The 22,697-nt window shown below is 33.4% G+C and overlaps 1 protein-coding gene across 1 annotated transcript; it reads left to right on the top strand.

Annotated features, from left to right (window-relative positions):
* The first annotated feature begins 915 nt into the window (after window positions 1–915).
* On the top strand, window positions 916–13,971 carry LOC132751364 (putative amine oxidase [copper-containing]). The gene is given in 4 exon segments (XM_060741526.1): window positions 916–2,140; window positions 2,196–3,025; window positions 10,428–10,635; window positions 12,592–13,971. Coding segments are annotated over 4 exon segments (2,319 nt in total). The 5' UTR covers window positions 916–1,147; the 3' UTR covers window positions 12,880–13,971.
* Window positions 13,972–22,697: the final 8,726 nt, after the last annotated feature.

Here is a 22,697-nt window from a genome sequence, read left to right as displayed (position 1 = left end):
TAAGAAAATTCCCTGAGAAAGTATTTTTTTTTCTTCTTTGCCTTTTTAAAAGTTAACTTCTCACATAAATACACTTAAGTATATACATATACTAAATAATCCATAAAATACAGTCATATAGCGATTTATAAGTACAAGTATCAAGATGCATATCGATCTGGGCCAGTTTGTAAAACACGAGAAATAATTGTAAAAATTAGCAAATAAAAAACAAAGAGCGTGTGCAGTAACAAGCACATGTATTACAATTGGTAGCAATTTTACCGTTCTACATCATAATCCAGATGCACGTCTAACCAACTCCTAGATAATTTTTCTTAAAGTATAAAGCTTGTTTACATAGATGAGACAAAGGGTTTGTTTGTTTGTTTGTTTGTTTGTTTCATTTTACGCCTTTTCCCAACAGTGTTTCAGCCATATAGGCGGATAGTTTCCTAACCATTGTTCCTGGAGAGTTACACCAGTACTAGACTACCTTCCTTCGTGCTAAACTACCACAGCATCTCCCGGGGATCGAACCCACGCCAGAGAGGTAACTGGATTAGAAGTCCTCGACTCTAACCCCTCGACCACGGAGGCGGTTAAAGGTATAGAAATTTGCCGTGATACAGCATATATAACCACATACCACGAGAGCAAATATGTTTCTTTTACATTTTATTCATTTCTTCCACATGTATAGGGAATTTTCTGACTTGTGGTGTACATTTTATTGATCAATTTCATCATAAATGTCAAGAAAACCCCCAAAACAAACACAAAATAAAAAAACAAAAAGCCTTCGATTTTATGAGTTAATTATATACATATGTTACGATAACAAAAGAATAAAAATGGCGTTGCCTTAACGACGATCTGTTTGTATAAATAGAAAGTTTAAATATATTGTAATACCAACGTATCAATCGAGATAAGAAATTTATAATCCTAACAACCCATGAAGTAAACGCAAATGCGCCTGATCAATAGAAGTTAAATCCGTCGAGATAAGCTTGCATTTTGCAGACAAACTCAAGATTTATTTTGTAGTGTCAAGGATAAAAGTTGATTTGATTCTTATATAATTCTGTAATTCGTTGCATAAGTTTCATAAAATGACTTTCATTTGATGCTTGACATCCAAGTAGCAAATTGAAACTAATAAATTATGGGTGCTGGTAAAGGCAAGAAAGGAGAGTCTGTCATTCGTATTTTAATAATAACAATAGTAATTCTTGGATTGACATGCGTTGGTCTGCTAATTGGCTTGCTTGTGGCTTTACGAAAGGAAGGTGACGAGGATAATGGAATAGTTCCTTGTTCAGTAGATGACATATTCAAAGAGGAACACGATCCTGAAGTACCAGGAGTTTTCGATGACCTTACGGACACTGAGATTAAAGGACTAAAGAAATACTTATATGAACAATCAGGTCTGGATTTAGTGCTCCCGTCAGGAAATAAGAGCAACGCCAATTACGTATTTGTTGCTGAGCTTCATCTCCCTAACAAGACATCTGTTATTGCTCATCTGGATAACAAAGGGGAACGGCCACCTAGAGAGGCTAAAGTCATTGTAATCCGTGGAAAAAGTCCGAATAAAGAAATCAATGAGATCGTTGTCGGACCTCTCCCGACCCCGACAAAACATTGGCCGTTACCAGGAATCAACGCATCTTTGCCGTATTTCTACAGACCAATGACGGAAGCTGACTATGGTTCAGTTACACAATCAATAACTGATCAAGTTCACGAACGACTTGGGGATCTAATTCAAACATGTTTTGGAGCCAAATTAAAAGACTGTGGAAATAAGTGCATTGGATTTTATTACGCATCATCTTTTTCGCCAGCGTCGAGTGGTGAGCAAAAGAGAAAAACCTGGTATTGGCTGACATATGCTGTCGAATATTATACTCTCCACCCTGTTGACTTTACCGTGTTGGCAGATATCAAAGACACTAGCGTTGATATTGAAGTCGTTTGGTTTAAGGGTAACCAGTATAAATCGATGAATGACCTTTCTTCGTTATTTAGAAACAAAAGTGTGAAATGTGTTCCACAAGCATTTCCTACGGTTGACAAAAAACTTTTCACTACTCTTCATAGGAGAGGGAAAATACCTGAAACAGCTAAAAATAAACGGCAGCCCTGTTTTTGTTCAACCTGACGGTCAACGATATCAGTATCAAGGAAGACATGTGAACTATATGCAGTGGTCATTTGATTTTCGGTTTATCCACATCTTTTATGGGCCACAGGTATATGACATTAGATTTGAAAACGAACGAATTATTTATGAACTAGGTCTCCAAGAGGTTTCAGTATTCTAATCTGGACACAGCCCCCAGCAACGGTTTTCCGACTATATGGATTCCGCTGAACTTATAGGACCATCTGCACAGGGGCTAATTCCTGGTGTAGATTGTCCAAATCACGCTACATATTATGACACGAAGCATATTACAGAAACTTCAGACCCTGCTGATGTAACAAAGAATGTCTTCTGTTTATTTGAATTAAATACAGGAGAACCACTGAGAAGGCATCATTCTTACTATGAATCCGAAGGTAAATTCTACGAAGGCATGGTGAATGTGTTTTTAGTTCTCAGAACAATCGTAACGGTGGTTAATTATGACTATGTACTCGACTTCCGGTTTTACCAAAATGGCGTCGTCGAAGTAAAGAGCATGTCTACAGGCTATGCTTTGACTAACGCTTTCTCAGAGATGGAGAAAAAATATGGATTTCAGTTACATGACAATATTGTTGCGAGCTTTCATACACACATGTTTCATTTTAAAGCCGATCTGGACGTAAAAGGTCAAAGCAATAGATACGAAACTATAGATATTAAAACAGAAACAACACCAAATGAATTTTCTAGAAAAATCAACTCTACATACAGTCAAGGATATCTTGAGAAATCTATAAAGCGCAAAGAGAAAGATGCAGCTTACAAATTTAATTTTGAAACACCGAAATATCACATATTCTATAACAATAAGACAAGAGATACATACGGGAATCCTTCAGCATACAGGTATATTTCGATTTTTTCCTTTTATTATCACATCGAAAACGAACATGAACACCCCAAACATGTGCACCCCAAACATATAATTCCCTTTTTACAAAGGCGAACCTTTTAAGAATTTAAAAGGTGGACACTCCCCTACTCCACTACCTTGAGCTAATTTGCCGTATATAATAGAATGAATTTCAAGCCAAAACAAAGTTCGACAGTATAATGCCCTATTTTTGTCATAATTTCCAATGTCCAAGAAGCAATCACATAGATGTTCTTGTAAAATATGAAAGAAGAAATTGTGCATTTAGACAACGGCAAGTCAGTTTCAACTAGAAACATTTATATCCAACTTTAGTCAGCATAAAACAAGCTTCGGACTGTATTCCAGAAAGGTTTACTTACTTGATTTTCACACTCACTCACTCACTCACTCACTCACTCACTCACTCACACACCGACTTTTAATTCCTAAGATAACAACGTTCGTTGAAATGTTTTCTTACTTAAACATACGTATCTTGTATAAGTTGACGGTATAATATATATTATAATTCTTTTTTGCATAATCTGATTATATCTAAATTGTTATATCTACTTCTTTATACATTTAAACTGTACGAGGAAGTTCTAAAATAGAGATAAATAGAATCCCTAAGGAATGTCCAAAACTGTAGAATTGAAATTATTGCAGGCTCGGTTTGATTGTGCCTGTTCATGGACAGTACTGGAAAGTGCAAGCAACTGTCCATATCCCCTAGCACCGGCTTAAGGATTATTGAACATTAAAACATGTAATGTTTTAATTTTGACACATCCGCAGTTGTATTCAGGGGTGTTCATGTGGCAGGGGTCTTACAGATAAGCCAGTCGGCGATCGTTATCAGTTTCACGCTAAGATGTCTGCAAAATCCGCCATTTTGTTCGTTCTTAGCATAGTGTCAATAAAATGCTACAGTAGAAAAAAGTACTTGCAAATAAAATGAGAGAATATGCAATGAATATTTTATGTGAAATTATCCTACCAAAATATTTCTATGAAAGCTCAATGAATTAAGATTAAATATTTAGATACATCTGCTTCAATAACATCATACCTGATCACGGTTTTAATCTCACCGTCTGATGTATGCGAAACTTATTTTGAAGTGAATAATATTGCGTTTTATCACGAAACATATCTAATGAACAAATATACATATAATCATATATCATACTACAAAGTTACGCAAGGGCAATTTTCTCATTCAATTTCAACAATTTATGCACAAATGCATTATATATAAGTGATCTCGCATATAAAACCAATTTATATAAGATAAATTCATTAGTCACTTAAGTGGTATAATAGTTTCCTGTAAACGTCGGTACCGTGTTTTGTCTAAGGTTCTGAATGACCGGGTCACGTGAATCAGTAGGCGGAGCAATTTCTTCTCTGGCGTAATTTCAAGAGAAGATAGTGAAAGGAGAGACAACTCCTTATACCATACTGCAAATACTTCCAATATGTACTGAAGAGTTACCTCTCAATCTATGCTTATTTACAATATAACAATTGTCATATTAGACGCTGGGCTAGCATAACCCCCCTTACCCCCCCCCTGGGTATTTTTGTACACCTACATAGTATTGAAGCTTAGGGTATGTGCTATCGATTGGCACTTGTTGTTTAGCTGAAACGTTTACCATGAATCCAAGAGAACAAGTTGATTATCTCCCCTTGAATCATATTTTTTCTATATAAGTTTTATAAGATTTTTTCATATATCTTCTCTATGACAGAGTAAATTTGTGATCTAAACATTATTTTGAGAATATTTTGAGTTGTAAATATATGTTTTATGTTTTATACAAAAAGATTTAAGTTTTAACATAAAATAACATAATTAATGGTGTCCGCCATTTTAAAATGGCCGCCAATTATTGAACAGATAAACAATTCATAACAATATTTAATGTGTTTAAACCAATTCATACATAGTTTGATGTAATTATTAATTATATATGATATGCTTAGTGAAACTAACTCTATTCTAGGTAGAATTTTAAATGTTCTGCTCTTGAATATTATTTCAATTTTATAGAGATATGAACCATAAATATTTGGGGTCGATTTGAGCTGCCTTTAGTTCGATAAGATACTTTTAATTAAATTTCATGCAATTATTGACTTTTTGTCCTCTCTAGAAACTTAATATACTGTCACTTATATGAAAAACAATTTGAAAAGTTGGTAGTTGACTTGTCTGTTCCGTTCTCTTTCTGTATATCCATATGACTATATTGAACTGTATAGATGACCCGCACCACAATGACTATTTGACAGAAAGGCTGCTCGTTGAGTTCCACCAAAGGAAACTGTTCTTACTCTTATTTTATTTAAAATGACTTAAGCCTTTTGTTGGTAGTTTTTTATTATTATTAGAATAATAATTGAGATTAATGTATTACATTTTATTATCATTGTTACTCCCCTTTAAAAAACATTATAAAGTTACTTCCCCTATTTTCATTGCGCAATTAGAAAAAAAAGCAGAAGTATAATAGTATGCTTCTTCCTTAAAATCAATTGTTTTAGAGTGATTTTGTTTAATAAATCTTTATTGAAATGCAACACAGCATATGACAGCATAAGACACTGATGAATCATTTCGGACATTGTCAGTCATACTCTCAGATTTTGGAGTTGGAAACTGTGTAACAGTACTCTTGATCGGGACGGGACATTGTTCTCCTTGATGCAATTTCTGCAAAAGCAATTTGATAACAAATTTGTGCTGGGACCATTTCCATCTAATCCATCTAAATAACAACCCATACTGCACACGGAATTGTTTTTTCAAGAAAGAGGCCAGCCGTAAGATGATGATGATGATGACACTAAAAGAGAACAAACATCCACTTATATATCAAATATACAGGCGACTAAGGCATGCACTGTTAAATACAATCCTGAAGAATTGGCTGAATGCTTAATTACTGAGAAATAAGAACCATTTATCAATACTTATAAGTTTCAACAAAGGAAATGTTTCGGGTTTTGCTGTTTCATCTGACTATCTCTGGTTCATGTGTACATGACAAGCAGATTGTTCCAAGTTGGGCTGGCTGGATCTCTCTAACCTCTGAGTTGCAAGATACAGAACAGTACATGTCTACCAATGTACTTTAATTGCCCAAAGTACAAAAAATGCAACTGTTCAGAAAATTCTAGAAATTTCAAGTGTTTCAAGAGCTGTAAACCAACGATACGCATTTGTGACCTTTGATTTGGCTGCTGCTAAAAGGCATATTCTACAGTATGAAAAATCCGACCAAGTACAGTGATACTATCATACATTTAGGGGATTTTCGTTTGCTAGGTTCATTATACCTAGGGGCGATTGGCAAACGGCTTTGTAGAAGTGGTTTCTCAGAAATCCTGATAGAGAAGAGTGAATGTGTTAATGTGTTTACAGTTGAAGCTCTCGAAAGATTGCTTTTTGAAGATTTTGTAGCAGCAGTTATCCAAGTCCACAACTCTAGTGCATTGGAAGATATCAACCAAGCAATAAATGTGCTAGCTGAGAATCAAAGACATGAATACCTTGAAGATGTGTTAGCTAATGATTCTGTCATTGTACTTTACAAGAGGTATCAAGAGTTCAAGGAAGACATCGGAAAAGGTCACTTAGGGAAGACAGCACAGTTTTGAAGGGATTTATTGTTATGATTTGGCTGGTTCATCGTTTTATGAGAGCAACAAATTATTATGATCTTGACCTATACATATCAACATTATAAAATATGCTACAATTATTCTTTGCATATGATCATCAAAACTATGCAAAATATCTATTTGTATATGTTCTTATGTTGATAAATTGATTCAACACACCGAATCAAGAAAGCTTTTTCAAAATAACGGATTCAGTGTAAGCAGATCCAATGTGCCTGGCTCCGTAATGCTGTTAATATAACTACTGAGCAAATAATAAACAGATATGCAAAGTCTCGTAGAGGCATAATAGGATTCAGCAGCTTTGCTGCCTACTACAGATGGAGTCAAACACAACACTCGAGAGCCAGCTATGTTGAGGCTACATTCCGCATGGCCGGCATTTCAGCGGATTCTTCTACACACGTTGATACACAACCAGCAAATATAGCTGCATTTGGAAAAAAAAATGTCACGAAACTCAATGAATCAATAACTAACTTTATGAATCCATTTGCAACAGATAATTAGGATGTGTGTATTTGTGTAAGTTTAGGGGCTCCTGCACCAGAGGAGATCGAAAAGTGTCTGTTTGATGCCAACAGAAATGGACTTGAAGCACACAAAAAGCTCGCCCAAGAACGTCTGGTTGATAAAACTGTTAGTTTTTATGCTCCACTGAAGAAGCAAAACTGAAAAACCTTTGCCGATACAAAGAAAGTTAAGAAAGTGACATAAACCCAGAAACAATCTTGTTGAAGTTAAGGCCGCTGACAATGTCTTCGGTCAGCTTATCATGTTATCAGAAGAAAATGACATTATCCTTGAAAAGACCCTTACATACCCGCTTGGACCAGTACCTGGGTCTCTAGCTACAGCAGATAGCTTACCAACAGAGACTGACAACGCAAAACTAATGCATGATTTTGAAGGCGCCTTTACACTGAACAGAGGCCAGGTAACAAAAACATAATATACATATATCTTCAAGCACTTTCTTGTCTCCCTTCAACCCTTAAAGACGCGCTGAAAAATATTTTGAGATTTAACCAAAATGTGAGCGTGCAGACTTTGTGACAGATACGTACAAAGCAGAACTATTCAAATCTGCAGAAAGGTCATGAAGATGAATGAGTGATACATACCTGATAAAATGCAACAAAACCAAAGTGTTGCAAGACTTGAAAGGTTTTATTTGTAATAATAATAAAAATAGAAAATAATTGATAAGATTGATATTACAGGAATTGTCTAAAGATAAATATGCCGGGAAATTGGACGGAAGGAGAATCTTATGCTCGTGAAGAGACATGTGTATGCCTCCAAAGTAAAGATGGAAAAGTAGATTCCAGATCTACATATGTCTCAGGAGGAAGCCGATACCAGAATTATGCTACATATGTCACATACGGCTGAAAATGATGACAAAGCAATAATTGTACGATATCCTGATACTAATGTTATGATATTACTTCTAACGTAAACACAGTCTATCAACAGATGAATACTATTTGACACTGGTGTGGCTAATAATAATAGAAGACTATTGAAAGTAAATAAAACTATTGATAGATTATGAGAAGATCTTTGCAAAGCATTGATTGGGCTACATAGTTTCACCGGATGTGATACCACGAGCCCTTTTTCATGAGGGGGGGGGGGGAAATTAAAGCCATAAACATTTTTTTATATATCCTGAATATATACTTATAACCAGTTTTCAAGAGAATGGGCAAGAGTGTTGATATTCAAGAAGATTTCAAAATTCTAGAACAGTTTGTTTGCATTTTATAAAGGAAAGACAAATAAAGTGACAAAAATAAGTTGCGCGTTGACATTTTCAGACAAAATTTTAGACCGAATGCAGACATACTTACAATTACCTATGTTATTGACTTGCGTTCAATACCACCATATCTTTCCACACAAAAGATGCATATTTTTAGATCAAATTACCAAGTATTTGTGTGGTGAAATGCCATTTGTCAATTCCCAACTATTCCAAGTCCAGATAAATATGGTCGGAATACTGGTACAACCGGAGGTCTCACATATACATTGTACCTGGACAGAGGAAAATATACTACCACCATCATAGTTAATAAAAATGCTAGTGAAGTGTTAGAAGATGATTAAAATGAAGGTGATCTAGATGAAATTGAGATGGAAATTTATATTGATGTAATTTTCGAAGAAGATTTCGAGTAATAATTAATATGTGACTAAAAAGCTGTATTGCAAAACATTAGAAGGGGAGGGGGGGGGGTAATTTATATTCTTTAATAGCATTATCATTAACCCAAATTGAATAACAAAAAGTCTATTTAACTTCTATATTATTTATACAAACAACTTTTTATGATTAAGTGATGTTTTGCTTTTTTTAAAACAAAACCACAAAGTTTATATAAAAATGTTAATAAAATAAGAGGAAAATGGCGGCCATTTTGAATTTGGCGGCCATTTTGAAAAGTAATAACATCAATTTATTATGAAGTAAATCATTTTAGAGACCTTGTCTATGATCTAAAACAAAAACCACATAACAATTCATTTTGTTAAAAATCAATGGTTATTTCAATTAGGCTGTTTATTAAAAAATTGTGACAGGGGCAGATAATTCACATTGGCTTGTGTCTTAATGGTAAACGTTTCAGTCAGACAACAAGTTGCAAATGTCTTCCTATATGTTTATCTTTAAAACTACATGGGTCCCATAAAATACCCAGAGGGGGTAACCTTTTCCATTTCCAGCTCATACTCTATATGTTTAGCCTATGTAGAACGCTATTTGCCACCCGTAAAACCTCAAAGAACATTTTATCTTAATAACTTAAACAAATTTAGAGAAGAGAAGAATACCACGCTTGTAAAGTACATCACAAAAACAATGCTCGTGGTAATAAAAATCGTCATAATATTCGAGCCATTTTGATACAATGTATTACGGTTACTTAAAATATACAATATAGCAATAGAAGTCATGCAAAGAAAACCTTATTATTGACATTGGTATTATAATTTACACTAATATCTTTCTTCTTAGTTGATGTAATTGTAAGCTGACCTTAAAAATAATAAAAAATTCAAGATGGTCACAATTTATTTTTCTCTGCAAAACTCTTTTCACATAAAGAATTTGTACACAATACTTTTCCAGATCTCTCTTCTTCTACTAAATTTACTGACCCATTAGAGCAGAAACAGTAAACAGAGCGAAACGGAGATACTGTGTGCACTATTTCCTTCCTTCTTCCTTCCTTCCTTCCTTCCTTCCTTCCTTCCTTCCTTCCTTCCTTCCTTCCTTCCTTTCTTTTTTCCTTCCTTCCTTCCTTCCTTTCTTTCTTTCTTTCTTTCTTTCTTATTTTTTGTAGAACATATCGCGGTAGATAAACGTATACAAATTGTGTACAAATTATGATAAATGTAGTATCTGGCAGTGTTTGTAGCACTGTCAATCATTACGACATTTCATTTACCTTATTTGGACATTACGTTCTACTTAAAATATCATGACGTCAACAAGTCTTTTCAATACCGAAAATATATAAAAACCGTACCATAGTAAGTAGGAATTATTGCATTTTCATAAAATTGTAAAATGTAAAAAGTGAATGTTTTGCACTGTGTTGGTTTTCTCATGTCGCGGCAATATTTTACTACAAAGGATAAAACAAAACCAAACAAAAATATACTTGACAACGTTTCATTTGATTTCAGACTTATCCACAACGGTATGGTAAAGCAAATTATTCCAGAAGGTCATAATAAGGAACCAGCTATAAGTTGGGCGAGGTACCAGCATGCTGTGACTAAACGGAAAGACACAGAAGCTCATAGCAGTTCCATGTACTCCATGTTTGATACAGATAACCAGGTTGTCAACTTCCAGGGATATATAAATGATAATGAAAACATCATGGACGAGGTTTCATTTTAATAATAATAATAATAATAATAATAATAATAATAATAATAATAATAATAATAATAATAATAATGATAATAATAATAAAAAAATAATAACAATGTTGTTGTTGATGATGATGATGATGATATCGATGGTTGTGGTGGTGATGATGATAATAATTATGATGTTGATAAATTATGATGATGATGGTGGTGGTGATGATGATGATGATGGTTGTGGTGGTGATGACTGTGATGATGATGGTGGTTTTACTGATGATGATGATGATGATGGTGGTGGTGGTGGTGGTGGTGGTGATGATGATGATATTGATGATTTTGATGGTGGTGGTGATGATGATGATGATGATAATGATGATTATGGTGGTGGTGGTGATGATGATGATGATGATGATGATAATGATAATAATAATGATAATTATAATGATAATGGCAATGCAATAGATTATATATAAATATACTCGGTAGAAAATTGATAATCAATTTTTATGAAATTTCTTAGGCAATTGAGTAACGATTTATAACGCTTTTCATTTTGGGGTCAATTTGCACAATAAAATTGATTATACAATTGATTATTCCTTGGAATACGGAGTACATGTAAAAGAAAAAAAAATTGTACACGAGTTCCTGGTCAATTAGGGCGTTGATTTTCCTCGTTCTTATAGCATACGCGCAATTTCGTATTCTTTCGTGTTTATGATAGTATAGATTTGCCGAAAAGAAGCACAGAAAAATATTTTCAGTCCCTTCATGTCTAGAAACCTCCAAATATATTCCTGACATTAACAGTTCAGAGTGTGATAAATGGTGACTTGTTTTATCTGTCGCCTGTATAATGTGTAAGTCAAATTGTCAATTACATTTATCTAGAAACCCTATTTAGACCACCCCGACATAAGGACAGCCCGCTTTTAAAACCGATTTATTTTCATGATATGGCCATGCCATGCACAATTTGAATCCCGCTATTACGTCCACTAATGTCAGTCCCAATTCTTCATTTCATTATTTATTTGACTCCACTATTAAAAGCCACTTATGTCTCAGTAATCCATATTCATTTTTTCTATTTCTTAAGAAATGTCAGATAATTATGTGTTTCATTATGATTTAAATAAATAGTATATTTTGTGCATGTTAAATGTTTAACAAGTGAAGAAAGTACATGTAGTGTTGCATGTACAATAGTGGGTCGGAACTGTAAGAAAATACCAAAGAGATAAAATTGTTTTTGAGAAATAAAAATGACAGCATTTCTGAGGCATAATTGGCCTTTAAGTCCACTGTCAATCTGATAATACAAAATATCTTAAGAGCACAACTGTGCTGAATACCAATGGCATGACCAAACAAGGATTGAACAATGTTTTGTAATGATGCAATGTCTGAAAATTTATTTCAGAATGTTTAAATATTACTTTCGAACCCAATCTATTTTCAATATTTTTTGCCCGTATCGTGTACATTACCATTTGGTATAATTTGTATATATACTGTGAAACTTTTGTAATTACAATGTGTTTAAACTAGACATAAATCATTTCAAATTGTACAATGTCAAGTGACTGACTTATTTTATTTCCAAATTAAACGGCGTATTTAATGTTATACATTAAATCTGATAAGAGATCCAACAGTTTGAATACTTTTATCGTTAATGACATTTATTACTCTGCGATCATGGGAAAGATCATTCACACTAAACTGTCCAAAATATGGTACAATAGATAAACAGTGTCCGAGGGAAGGTCAAGTTCAAGATTTGGTTTAAGTAACTGGTACAGAATGAATTATTTATATACTTTATCAAATATTCTTGTATAATTTAAAACACTTTTACAGTATAAAATAACTATATATATTTATATATATTTTATTCTTTCATAGTTGTGTTACACATGAAAGAGATAGATTTAATGTGGAAACTTTCTACTTTTAATACTATTTTCAGGATCTTGTTCTGTGGGTGACACTAGGTGTTCATCATATCCCACACAAGGAAGATCTGCCTCTTACAACTACAACGGGCCTCTCACATAGCTTCATATTACAACCTTATAACTACTTTCCAGAAGACCCAGCTATGGCCTCACCTAACGCCGTACGAATAGAGCCGAAGAATGCCGGAGTTTATATAGAACGATATGGAACTCCTGATGAATCAAAGAATACCTGCGTCCCCAGAAAGACAAACTTTGAAAACAATATCAAATCAAATGCTAAACTGATTTTCGAATAGCATTCGTAATCTTTATTTTTCAAATATATACAGATGTAGTTTATCTATATGTACATTTTAAATACTAATAATAAATACTTTCATATCAATATCAATATAAAACTACTACGTAACTAAAACATGTATTATCTGAGTAAAATAGCTACAGATGACTGTCCAAGGTAAGATTTTTTAAGATTGCACTTAAATTTACAGTCATATCTATGCCCAAATTGTTTGTTTTTCTCAAAAGAAATATGTTCAAACTTCTTCACATTTTAATTTGTAGTAAAATTTTAAACGGACGAAACAAATTCTGATTCATCACATAACTATAGTGTCATTGTTCCTTTAGCAGTTTCAGAATATTTTATTTCAAGCACTATCATATTTATCAAAGGACCAGAAAAATATACAATGGAAAAGTTGCAATATAAATATTTAAAGGGTTTTGTACAAATAAAGGACATCTTAAATAATTGGTTTCCAATATCTGGTTCAATAATATTTACTTGCCCTAAATGCGATTTCTGTTTCGTGCGCCAAAAAATGTACAATGTATGAACAGCAAACATGAGGAGTTACAAGACTATCAAAGCATTTCCTAGAATATTCACGGAAATAACCCTTATTATGACTTGTCAAATGTTACAGAACGTTGTTTATAAACGAAAGTGTTATCAAATTTTTTATACACCCCTTGAATAGCAAGACATACCAAACAAAGCTATGCCAAATGGAGGCGTTATTCAGCAGCATTTATTCTGGAAAAAATGTTATTGTTGTTGTTGGATTTTTCACCGCACAAACACAGTATAGATTATATGGCGAATTTCACTTTCCAGTACGTTGCAACATTTACAAACGTTTTCTGAAATAACTATGTTTATCGCAATACTAGTCAGGACTATATTTGCATATCTTCAGACAATATAGACAAAGAATTCAATTTCATTGGGTTATGCTTTCTTAATATTTTTTTCTGTTCTCTTGAGTATTTCAGGTTCATTTTGAATAGTAAATAAATGATATTCAGATTCTTGAGGTGTATAAGGAAAGGGTAAGGAATAGCTAAGAATAATAATGTGTCTGTAATATCAATTATTTAAAATATGTTTTTGTTTGTTTTTGTTTTGTTTAGTTTAAAGGCACATCCAACATAATTTAGGTCATATGGCATCGAAACAGTGAAGATGATTTTAGTTACCATCGAGTGTTACAAACTTTAAGTAACAACAGGGGTAAAGACCATTTCACATGCTGGTGCTAAGAGATGTTTAGACTCCAGTAGGCTCCTCGATCACGCAGGGTTTAAAAGTGGTCACAATTATTCTGATACCTCAACCCTTATACGCAATCCCTCGTCTTCAAGGGGGTTATAATACGTCTAAGAAGATAGAACGAAAATTAAAATAACTTTATTTACAAATTAAGTACGGTATTATTGCAGGTAACTGTCATTGTTTGAACTGTTGCAGGCATGAACGGTGGACTGGTTATGGTGTTTTCCTCCTAGGATCGAGCCCTTCTAGGATAATGATTATGTTTTTGCGTAAGTATTGCTAAGTTTAAGGAAATGGACCCGGGAAAGTTTTATATAAGCTACAGACTTTCTCTACAGCAGAACTTAAAACACATTTAATTATAATTTGATATTAAGTAAAATGACATTATGCTCATATTTCCTTTGGATGAATGAACAATAGATCTCAAAAAGTTGTCTTTTCTGACGGTGATTGACCAACAGTTGATATTGAATATGTTTAGGATAGAATATACATCTACCACCTAAAATATCAAAAGATTGCCGAATATAGAAATACAATTTCCTTTGGCCACATGAGGTATTTATCGTTCATGTAAATTATATTTACATAAATTATAAAAATGATGGAAAATCTGGCAAAAGTGTAAACTTATTTGGTCTTAAACCTATTACCTCACTATTTAACCTTGGATGTGCATAATGTCACTTATGTTTAAATATTCAACAAGTTAAATGTTGATGCTGCACATCAAAGAGGCCGCCAAATGATGTGAACAGTCACATGTAATCTTGAAAATCGTTCTCTATTACAGTTGAATATCCGAAGCACTAATAATTTTTTCTCCATGTTCTTGGTATGTGCTCGTTGATTAATAATTAAGTTGCATATGTTTGTGAAAAAGAAGTACCTAATGCATAAATGCACAAAGTAATGCCATGTCTGAAATCCTGAAATGTTTATCTGTTGCGACGAAAATTGAAAAGTCTAGTCGAAGCAAAATTAATTGGATAACAAGTAAAATTTAAATGATTGGTATACTTAAATTAAATTCAAGATAAAGACAGGGGTAAAGAAAAATACCTTCGTTGGGCCAAGAATATGTTCATTTAAATATTGATACGAATTGCATAATGTTCGAATAATTTTGAGGACGAACTGTTCTGTTATTTTACAAATAGCAAAAATATGTCTGTAATAACAAATAATAGTTTTGAATAAATTGTTAAATATAATAAATTAATCAATTTTTAGTTACGTATTGTTTTCTTATTTATTAAAGATTAAACTACTTGATTAAACACAAGCCTGGAATATAGGTATACAACCACTAAATGTAATAAAAAAATATAGGCAAAAGAGAACAATCGTCACAGAATCCTTCAAAATAACCTATAGTTAATATTTGTGATACATTTTAAATTAAACGTATTTTGTTTTCACTCAGTTACCCAGTTTTATATCTTAAATGTTATATATTTTCATGAATTAGCACACGTTTTGTCTGTTTTGCCCAAAAAATTTCCGTTTTGCCTGTATCGCCAAAAAAATCTCCGTTGCGCATTTTAGTCATACCCCTGTTCCCTGCCCGAATTTGGTTCCCGTTATTAGACTCTGAAACAGTTACTTTATGGTTGAGCTAAGCGTGCTTTCTTTACGGTTGAGAGAGAACCGCCTTTCTGATAGTGGGCGTGGTTTAGTCTTTGTAACTTGCATCCTAATGTTGTAGGGAAGTGGTATTGAGTTGTCCTCGTTCCCTGCGCCCCCCCCCCCCGTCAACGAAGGCTAAATGCTAGCATACAGAGCATCATATTACATTTTGCGACACGTTAAGGCGGAGCCGTACTACAATAGAGGCGGAGCAAATGAAGTGAGTGACACTGCCTCAGTCGTTACCTCTCTCAACCGTTAAGTATTAGAACGGTCGACTATAGACTGGCTCCTATTTCCTTTAAAACAACATCCACGGAAGTCAGTGTATGCTTAAGCGTCGCAGCATATGTGTGTATACCTCGAAATAAACGAATATCATATGACATTAGATATATGTCCCGGCACAGTGGTATTTTGTCTGAAAATTAAATAAATTTAGTGACAGCAGATGACAGACAGATAGACCTGATGTGGAAAGTACCTCACAAGAGCAACGATAACAAAGAAGAAAGGTGAAAGCCAGTCTTAATAAAATTAGAGAAGAGTAGTTATGTAATTCTCCCTCGCCCCTATCACCTGCAAACGCAGTATTTAATCTTCAATATCTTATTTTTATTATAAAACATAACCCTTTCCCCCACACACAGATATACAAATTTAATCAGACTGACTTTAACTAACTAACTTCATAAAGATAAAAAGAATAAACAAACTGGTTCATTTGTTCAATATTTGTTTCGAAGGAACTGATATGTTGAATTTCAATGGCATTGCAATTGTTTTCTTAAAAAAATGCTATCCATTCAATTAATTACGGATGGAATCAACTCTTCAAACCAACTTACATGCAGATATTTCCTTGACTTCCAGGTAGACAAGCCCATCATCCTGTTCTCCCTTCTACAAGGACAAACGGAACAACAGTTTCTAACATTATGAGTATCTTGATCATCTTGAAAAAGAATCTCGCTCGACTATGTCTCTAACAAACGTTACTCAGATATTGTCTCTCAAAAACTACTATAAAATTTTGGCAACTGTAAAAGTTTTAGACGAAATAAAACAAAATAACAATAATAATATTAAAATGAATCTCTTTTTCACTTCAAGGGAAGTGAATGATTTAGATTACAATACTGGTGATTCATTTTAATTCTAACTAGGTTTTCCAGTGGATAAACCTGTATTTTACAATGATATATACCACGGGCCCATGGGAATATTTACAACAGTTTGTGAATTTCTTTTGATAGAGTCGTATTCTTGGATAACTTATATGTTCGACTCATTGTATTGTACACACATTCTTTTATGTAAATTAAAAGAAAAACAGGAATACAGTTATGTGCGTTATCCTTCCACCTGCTTTACTAGATTATTTTTAAACAGACTTTTAAACATCGGATATTGTTGTAGTAACTTGATTTGATCATCTGGACACGTGTTTCACTAAGAAAAGATCAGATCGGGATCAAATGAATCTGATTTTATTTTCATTGTTTTATAGTACTAAAATTTATCGTGTTTTGCTAGAATTAATTGGTAAATATTCAAAATGTAAAAAAAAATTGCTGATTTGCAAAGAAACCAAACTAATTTGGGATAAAATCAACAGGTAACAAAACAAAAACAAAACTATTCGGATCAAAATAAGGATCAATTTAAGGATCAGGATCAATATTTGGATCAACAGTAAAATGCCCGTATCTTGCCAAAATAACAATGAATTTATTCTAAAAGTTCATTAACTTGCTATAATTGCAAGTCCAGTTTTATCAAATTAATATTTATAATTTAGTTATTTAATCTATGAGGATTAACTATGAAGAATATGAGAGTTTTAAATTTGATCCTGATTTTGATCCTGATCCTTAAATCTTTGTGAACACGGGGCCCTGGTGGTAACATGTCGTGTGTGATTTTTTTATTTAGTGTCCTGTAGCAAATTTCAGGGTTTTGTTATATGTTCGTGAAGTTGGCAGCTAAGCAGCCTGAAGTTGGCAGCCTAGCAGCCTGAAGTTGGCAGCCTAGTAGCCTGGCAGCCTAGCCGCCTAAAGAAAACTAAGAATATAACAACATGAAAACAATGTTTGTACTATCCTGCTAGGCTGCTAACTTCACAAATTTCGAAGCGTCAGAATGAAAAAAATATGTTAAGATAAAGTTCAACATCTTAAAAAATAAAGATCACGATATTGAAAAAAGGCGTGGAATGATCTAAAGAAGTGCTACTAATGAATTTCCGACTGTTTTCATGTTGTTCTATTCTTAGTTTTCTTAGTTTTCTTTAGGCTACTTGGCTGCTTGGCTGCCAACTTCAGGCTGCTAGGCTGCCAACATCACGAACATGTTTTATGTTCGTTATTTAATCCTTTTTGGCACTCAGAAAATGACAATGAAAAACATAATTTATGATAATTATTTATCACAATTCCTTATCACATTTTTTTCTTAAATGAGATGATTTAACTTTTATTGAAGATATAACTTTGAATACCCCCAAAAGTACAGAAATAATTATCGTTCTTTGAACACAAACGTAGTTCAAATAAAAAAAACTAATAACCAGAGCGGGTTTGTTAAACACAAATGTCCCCTGTTCAGATTCTTGTCAGTAATATTTTCAAAAATACCAATTCAAATTTACCCATTCACTCAGCTATGGACAGAAAAATGGTATCCCTTAAATTGTTTTTAAAAATGAATAAAAATTAAACAAATAATAATAATAATAATAATTATAATAATAATAATAATAATAAAATGTAAATAACATAGTCATGCCGTTTTGTAATTCTGAAAACATATAAGTTGGCAAGTCTTTGCTACGGCTTGTGATTAAGTTGAAAAATATCAACTTTATCAAATACAAATATATATGGAAGACTTTACCTTGAACTCAGTGACCCCAAACTCCACCCAAACCTTAAAGACCACTTCCTTGTAAAAATCAAACATTGGTAAAAAATACAAAGTTTGTATAAAAATGTTTAAACGAGAGCTGTCACTTAAAAGTGACTTATAATGTCCCCGAAATGAAGCTTTGACATAAAATTATCTTATATTTGTTATTGAATATGAGTCTGAACAAAATGAAGACCAGAAAAAAATAACATATGAACGGCAGCAGGGAAGTTCTGAAACGACATATACAGCTATGATTTTGACAATTATTATTACCTGTCTTTTTTCAGATGAAACATGGTTAAGTAACTGCATTTACTTGTTTGTTGTGTGGATCAAGTTTCACTTAACATTTCACAAGCGCTGACAAGCTTATTTTACTTGATAATTAACCATCAAGGGGCCATACCTTTGCATAAAAAAAAAAAAAAACAAAAATTCAAAAAAAAAAAAAAAAAAAAAAAAAATCAAGATACTATGCACAACTAGGCAAGGATACAAACGACAAACAATCCTGTGAAGTTTCACTTAAATCCCCAAGCGGTTTTGGAGATGTAGCGTGGAAAAGCTTATTTTACTAGAAAATTGACCATAATTGTGCTAAAAGAAAAAAAAGCGGAAAATAAAGACACTATGCACAACTAAGCATTGTAATTAACAAACCTGTGACGTTTCACTGAATTCCCCCAGCGGTTTTGGAGATGGAGCGCGGACAAGACTACCGGGCGGACGGACGGAAGGACAGAGGGACAGTGCGATTCCTATATACCTTCCTTCGGAGGAATGAGAAGTACGCGATACAATTGTCTATTTTGATTGTTCGAATAAATTTGAATAAATGCATGATCATGAATGTTCTGGTAAACTGTAATTTACAGTAAATATCTGGGAAAAAATGTCATACATCGGAAGCATTTAAATCAGCAAAATTACATGAAAATTGCAGACTCAGTTTGAATGAGTTTGTACATGAGGGATAATGAAAAAGTGCAACATCCCTCACGCCCCCTAGCACCGGCTTGAGCGGTAGTCAATTCTCAACACTTAAAGTGGCACGATGGACCAGAAAAAATATAAAAACACTGAAGTGAAGTACGGGGAATCCTTTTACGGCTGCTATGCAACACTTGACATTTGCTGTTCTGTTGTATAAATATCCGAAAAAAAAGTATGCCAGCCAAAACTATGAAAAAAGACGATAAGAATTATGCAGCTTACAGTGCGCGTGGCTGGAAAAATTGATAATGTACGGAAATATTTATGTTATCTAACAAATTAAAAAAAAAAACAAAAACAAAAAAAACAAAAAAACAAAAACACACACACACACACACACATTTGAAAAAAATAAATTAGTTCACTCTTCTTTTCTTTAAAGATTAAGTACACATGGTTGTGAAAATGTGGTTAAATTAGCATTATCTTGATTGTTGTTAACGCTTCTTTGCATCATATTATATTATTAAATGGCTTTATAATTATAAGACAGGGACATTTTAATGCGCCAACCATACCGTTTTTACATTTCAATCCACAAAGCGTTCTTTGGTTATCATTAAAATGCTTTCTCCATACTGTACCCTTGTGCCATCTTCTACATTTTATTTGATGTCCTTCAGACTCTTGACTCTTACCCACTGACCCCTTACTCAATCTAAACACTATGCAAGATATCTTCCTACCAAATAAGAAGACATCTGTACATAAATAAAGGCTATATGTACAAACGTTTAAAAATCTATTTTAAGCACTGGTGACCTTGACCCCACTGACCCCTAACTCAATGCAAGGATGGAAATTATCATCCTTTCAAATATGAAAAATATCAGTGAAAATATAAACTTTAAGGCTATTTTAGCAAATGCGTAGAAATCTTTAATTGGTGTTCTTGCCCTTATTCAATCGAAAGGAAGAATAGCATGCTAGTTACCTTTCAACAAAATATGAAAAACATCTGTCGATAAATAAAGGCTAAAAGGGCAAAAGTGAGAAAAAAAATCTGTTTTTTAGCATTAATGACCTTGACCCAACTGACCCCTTACTCAATCCAAAGAAAGAAGACCATGTTAGTTAGCACGTTATCTTACTACTAAATATAAAAAATACAACATCAGTCAAAAAGTAATTGCTATATAGGCAAACATGTAGAAATCTATTTTTGGCATCCGCGACCTTGACAAACTGAACCCCTACCTCAATCAAAGGAAGAGTATCATGTAAGTTATCTTTCTGCCAAATATGAAATACATCTGTCAATAAATAAAAGTTGTATGGGCAAAAGTGTAAAAAACTATTTAAGCACTGGTAACCTTGACCGAACTGACCCCTTACTCCATCCAAAGGAAGAGTAGCATGCAAAATATTTTCCTATCAAATAGGAAATACATCTGTCAATAAATAAAGGCTGTACGGGCAAAAGTATAAAAGTCTTTTTTTTAGCACTGTTGACCTTAACCCAACTGACCCCTAACTCCATCCAAAGAAAAAATATCAGACAGACAGGCAAGTTAGTTTCCTACCAGATTTGAAATACAATTGTCAATTAATAAGGGCTTTATGAGCAAAAGTGTAAAAATCTATTTTTAGCACTGGTGAACCATGACCCGCTGACCCCTACCTCAATCAGAAAAAGGAATACCATGCACGTTATTTTCATCCCCCGCCGAATTTTTGAGTTATTGCCCTTTGTTATTTTTCATACTTTTTGTCCGGTGCTTATCTCAAAAAGTATTTGAGGTATCAACTTGAAATTTCATAGGTTGATATATCATATTAAGGAGGAGTGCAGTGCACAAGAATGATAACGATACCCTGAATAACTTTTGAGTTATTGCCCTTTGTTATTTTTCAAACTTAAATTTTGTCCAGAGCATAACTCAAAAGCCTTTGAGGTATCAATATGAGACTTCATAGGTGGATAGATTTTACTCAGGAGGTGTGCAGTGCTTAAGAATGATAACTCTACCCTTCACAATTTTTGAGTAATTGCCTTTTGTTATTTGTCATACTTAATTTTTCACCTAAGTGGAGCATAACTCAAAAAGTCTTTGAGATGTCAACATGAAACGTCATAGGTAAATAGATCTTATTGAGTAGGAATGCTGTGCGCAAGAATGATAACTCTACCCTTTATAATTTTTAAGTAATTGCCCTTTGTTATTTTTCATACTTTTTTTCCGGAGCTAATCTAAATAAGTGTTAAAGGTATCAACTTGAAACTTGATAGGTGGATAGATCTCATTGAGGAGGAGTGCAGCACACAAGAAAGGTAACCTACCCTGCAATAGTTTTTTTTCAGTTATTGCCCTTTGTTATTTTCAGCCATCAGAATTCACATTGGTTTCAAATCTGTTATCACTTCGGCATCAGTTTTCATTACCAAAAGACCTCTTTAAATTGAATTATTCTGCTCTTCTACATATATATTTTTCCAATGAGCAAACACATTCGGTGGGGGATGGCAATGTTAACATGGCTCTTGTCCTACCAAATATAAAAGGCATCTTTACATAAATAAAGGTTGAATGGGCAAAAGTGTAAAAATATATTTTTAGCACTGGTGAACTTGACACAACTGACCACTAACTCCATCCAAAAGATAAGACCCCAATTTTATGTTCCTACCAAATATAAGAGACATCTGTCAATAGAATAAGGTTAATACACCTGTAAAAAAGTAGCATTCTATTTTTGACATAAGGGACCTTGACCCAAATGAACCAGAACTAAACCCAAAGAAAGAGGACCCCCTTATCAGTTTGTATTAAATATGAATGACATCAACTAAAAATAAAGGCTGTAAGAGCAAATATGACTTGTTTAAATTTGTTTTTTTACACCAGTGACCTTGACATTGACATTAGAGACCCTTACTCCATAAAATAATTAGAGGACCGTTTAAGGCATCCACCTACCAAATATGAAAGATATCATTAAATAAATAATTAGGAGATATTTAAGATAAATCCAACTTGCCGGAAAACCATATTTTCAAAGTGATAAAAGGGTGGGAAAATG

Source organism: Ruditapes philippinarum, unplaced genomic scaffold, assembly GCF_026571515.1.
Source record: "Ruditapes philippinarum isolate M1 unplaced genomic scaffold, ASM2657151v2 ctg468_1_1_1_1, whole genome shotgun sequence".
NCBI lineage: Eukaryota > Metazoa > Mollusca > Bivalvia > Venerida > Veneridae > Ruditapes > Ruditapes philippinarum.
This window is presented reverse-complemented; position numbering and strand designations above follow the sequence as displayed.